This window comes from Halyomorpha halys, unplaced genomic scaffold (genome assembly GCF_000696795.3).
Source record: "Halyomorpha halys isolate HHAL.00 unplaced genomic scaffold, Hhal_1.1 Scaffold1472.1, whole genome shotgun sequence".
In the NCBI taxonomy this organism is placed as follows: Eukaryota; Metazoa; Arthropoda; class Insecta; order Hemiptera; family Pentatomidae; genus Halyomorpha; species Halyomorpha halys.
This window is the reverse complement of record NW_027104804.1, coordinates 44,263-48,268: the sequence shown is the minus strand read 5'-3', so window position 1 is coordinate 48,268 and position 4,006 is coordinate 44,263. Positions and strand designations below refer to the sequence as shown.

Below are 4,006 nucleotides of genomic sequence, written 5' to 3'. Positions count from 1 at the left end.
TAATAATTAGAAGTTATGAATGAAAAAGTACTCATCCTGGTTTTAATTATTTATTTTATACCATTGATAAATAATAACAACGTTTCGGTTGTCAACCCATCATCAGGTATCTAAAACAAATCCTCAATATAATTTACAAAATAAATTGCCAGTATTGTGAAGGTGTGTATATTGGAGAGACTTCTAAAAAATTATAAATTTTAAAAAAACATAAGAATAATAGTAAAAATGTCAAAAACATCAACATAACAGGACTGACACAACACAGCATAAAGTATTAACATGACTTTGATTTTAAAAATCCAAAAATTTTAGACTTAGTAAATGACAATAGAAATAGAAAAATAACAGAAGCATTATATATCACAATAATATCTATTTTTATTGTGATAAATAACGCTATCAATTTTAACACTACATAGATATAGTAAATAAATTAGTAATTTAATGTTGTATGATAGTACTAGAGAGTAGAATAAATTTAATAAATTATTGTGTTGTTTTATTACATATTTATATACAAAAATATTTTTAAAAAATTGTTAATAAATTAGTCATCTTTGCTGGAACAGAGGTAGGAGAATGTTGACTTGGCTATAATCTATTTGTTATTGACGATAAAGGTAACCTGATTTCAGGAAGGTATTTTATATCTCCTTAATTAAAATATGTCTGTTTTTTAATTATTAAAAATTTCATGTTTATGACAATAATATGTTATATATCAAGACTAATAAAGAGAAAAAGATATTTTAAAGTATTAAATCGATGTAATAATAAATACTGATTTAATTATAACAAAATAATTTATTAGAAAGAAATTGAAATTTAACGTTAAATTTAACTGCAAATACTGCATTTCATATCATAACAAAACAAGTACATTTAAACATGTAGGATATATTTATTTATTAACAATATTTATTAACAATATTATTTAACAACAACGGAATTATTAACAATAAACTACTCAAGATCAGAAATAAAGGATAGAATATTTAAGATCAGCTAAAAAAAAAGAAAAAAATGCCTGAAAAAACAAACAACAGTATCAAGGCTATTAAATATATAACATTGACGAAGAGGAACTAAAAACCAATCCCGAAAAAATATTTAAGAAAACTTATATTTTTTTATTTAACTTAAATCTTTGATAAATACGGCATAATTCATACTGGGCATGATAAGGTGAATTTATTAAAATGATTTCATATTTCAGGAGAGGAGTATGACGATGACTATAGTTACAGTGATTTACAAAAAGAGCTTGATGAGCTAAATGCCGATGAACGTATGTATATCATGGGATCATTTTATCTGTACTTAAATACTTTTACTTTATTCCTGTGACTAGACTATAATTATGTGTTCCATTCGAGAGCAAATGTGAATTTTTCGAAAAAAATATTTTATTTTATGTACAATGGACCCATCCAATATAGCAAGATTATTGAATGGCAATATTTCTAAAACAGTTTTTATTGAAGTATAGTAATAGTAATTCTCGCAATCAAGGATAATTAATATTTTAGCATTTTGAAAATTCATTCATTCTATATATATATACAGCCGAAACTAAAAAAAAGGATAAAAAATTAAATAGCAAAAATAGTTTCAATATAAAAATAAAATAAACTTTAAATTAAAAATATAATGTAGTAAAATACTGAAAAAATAGTATTAAATCGATTAATACGTAATGTGTATTACGGCCAAAAATGCAAAAATCATGAAGTGATGTGTGAATAATATAAATCAATATAACAAAAAAAAATGGTAAAAAGAAGACAAAATATTTTACAATAAATTCTAAAAATAGCCCAAATAAAAACTGAGGAAGTAATTATAAGTAATAAGTTAAAAGTAATATACTTATAGGATAAATAGGTTAAAAAAAATTAAGGATGTAATGAGATATTAATAAAATGGTGTGCAATGGGCTCCTTCCATTATTCGAAATTATTAAAAAAAAAACTATTTAAAATTCTAAATAAAGAATATTATTTAAGATCTGCTCAAAGAAAATTAACAACTCAGGCAATTACTGTACAGTGAAAATTCTAAAAACATATTGTTTATATAAAATTAGCAAAAAGAAACTAAAATGAATGCCGAAATAGTTTTAAATTTTTTTTTTCAATTTTTCTTAAAATCTTTTACAAATTTGGCATATATTGGCCATATCCGAAAAGGTGAGGTGAATTTTTTTGTTGTCATATTCAGTGAAATAAAACTATTTCATATTTCAGATGACGGTGCAGAAGTTTCGAATGACAAAATAATATCCCGTCCCATGGCCAAAAAATTAAGCCCTCAAGATAAAGAGATATACGACCGCTTAAAGAGAGAACTCGATGCCATGGAACCGGAGAGTAAGTATATAATCGGGTCATTTTATCTGTACTTTAATAATTTGACTTTAGTCTTATGAGCAGTCAATAATTATGCTTTCCGTTCGGGAGAAAATGTGAATTTTTTGAAAAATATATTCTATTTTACGTATAATGCATTCAGTAAAAAAAGATTATTGAAAGCCAATAATTTCAAAACAGAGCTTATTGAATAATAATAATTTCCGCAATCAGGGACTATATATATATACATATACATATAACTAACGGGCATTTAAAAAAAGGAACACAATTGTAACGCAGGCCTGCGTCAAACCATAACATGCATGTATGATGAAATTTATATATGAATGAAATATATATATAATAAAATACTGGCTTTATTGGGTTCAGTACATCTCTTTGTATACGATCCATCAGCAGATCTTCTCTTCTGACTTCGAAGTAACAGCTGACTCAGACTGTAACTTAAATATATATCTACACTAAAGAAAGAAGACCAAAAAATTAAATGATAATAATAATAGTTACAAAATATACTAAAATAAATAAATTGAAAATCAAAAATATGATATCTGCAAAAAAAGTATAAAAAAAATTCAAAGAGGCAATGATATATTAATAAAATAGTGTGGGATGGGCCCTATCTATTATTCGAATTAATTAAAAATGAACTACTTAAGATCAGAATTAAAGTATAGTGATTAAGATCTTCTCAAAGAAAATTAAATAACTCTGTAATTAAAACAAATGGCGAAATAATTTAATTACAATTTTTTCTCAAATTGTCTTTTAAACTTTGATAAATTTGCCATGTTGTCAGTTGGGTATATCGGAAAAGGTGAGGGAATTCATTTTGTAAAATTTGATGAAATAATACGATTTCATATTTCAGCCGACAGAGAAGAGGTCTCAAATGACAACGTTATTTCAGAAAAAAGCAAGCTCACTGCGAATCACGGTAAGTAATTATTGTCAAATGATTGTATTTATAGTTTATACTTTATATGTACTTTTTCTGGGGACTAGTCGGTACCGATGTAATTTGATTGGAAGCAAATGTTATTTATATTACTTGTCTAGTGTATAGTCAATTAATTAATGATAACTTAAGTAAAAAAATACAATTATTATTATTAGGAGTAACTTAAAATCAACTTCATCTATTATAAAGTAAAAATGGATTGTTTATCGTTCATACCTACTATCAAATATTTACAAAAGAGCTTAGTCTAAGTATTTTAATCGAAATATTCTTGAATTAAATGTAATAATATTATTTTCAGTATTATCTAACATGATGAACGACCCAATGCGGATGCCGTGGGTGAAGGTCATTGCCGATGATATCAACGAAAAAGGAAATATTTTAGGACAAATGTTCAAAGCCAGCTCAAGGAAAAATAGTAAGATTTATCCATATTTTACACTTTAACTTTTAATATATATATAAAGATTTTAATGACTTCATATTGACAATTATTACAATATACTACCACTAATATAATGTATCGAACGAATTGGTAAATTGTTATTTGGCTTTGTGTGAGAAGAAGGAAACCATAGATATATATATCGACTTGGAAAAGATTTCAATTGACTTTGCAATGCTATACACACTTGGTCTGAGAACCCATGAGACATATATATATATA

At 25.2% G+C, this 4,006-nt stretch overlaps 1 protein-coding gene across 1 annotated transcript in view; it reads left to right on the top strand.

Moving 5' to 3' along the window:
- LOC106689804 (uncharacterized) overlaps nucleotides 1-4,006 on the top strand; it is a gene marked incomplete at both ends in the record, with an annotated part of 120,523 nt that overhangs the window by 72,341 nt on the left and 44,176 nt on the right. The window contains 4 exon segments of the mRNA XM_014434987.3: nucleotides 1,220-1,291; nucleotides 2,250-2,372; nucleotides 3,247-3,312; nucleotides 3,638-3,757. Coding sequence (XP_014290473.3) covers nucleotides 1,220-1,291; nucleotides 2,250-2,372; nucleotides 3,247-3,312; nucleotides 3,638-3,757 — 381 coding nt within the window.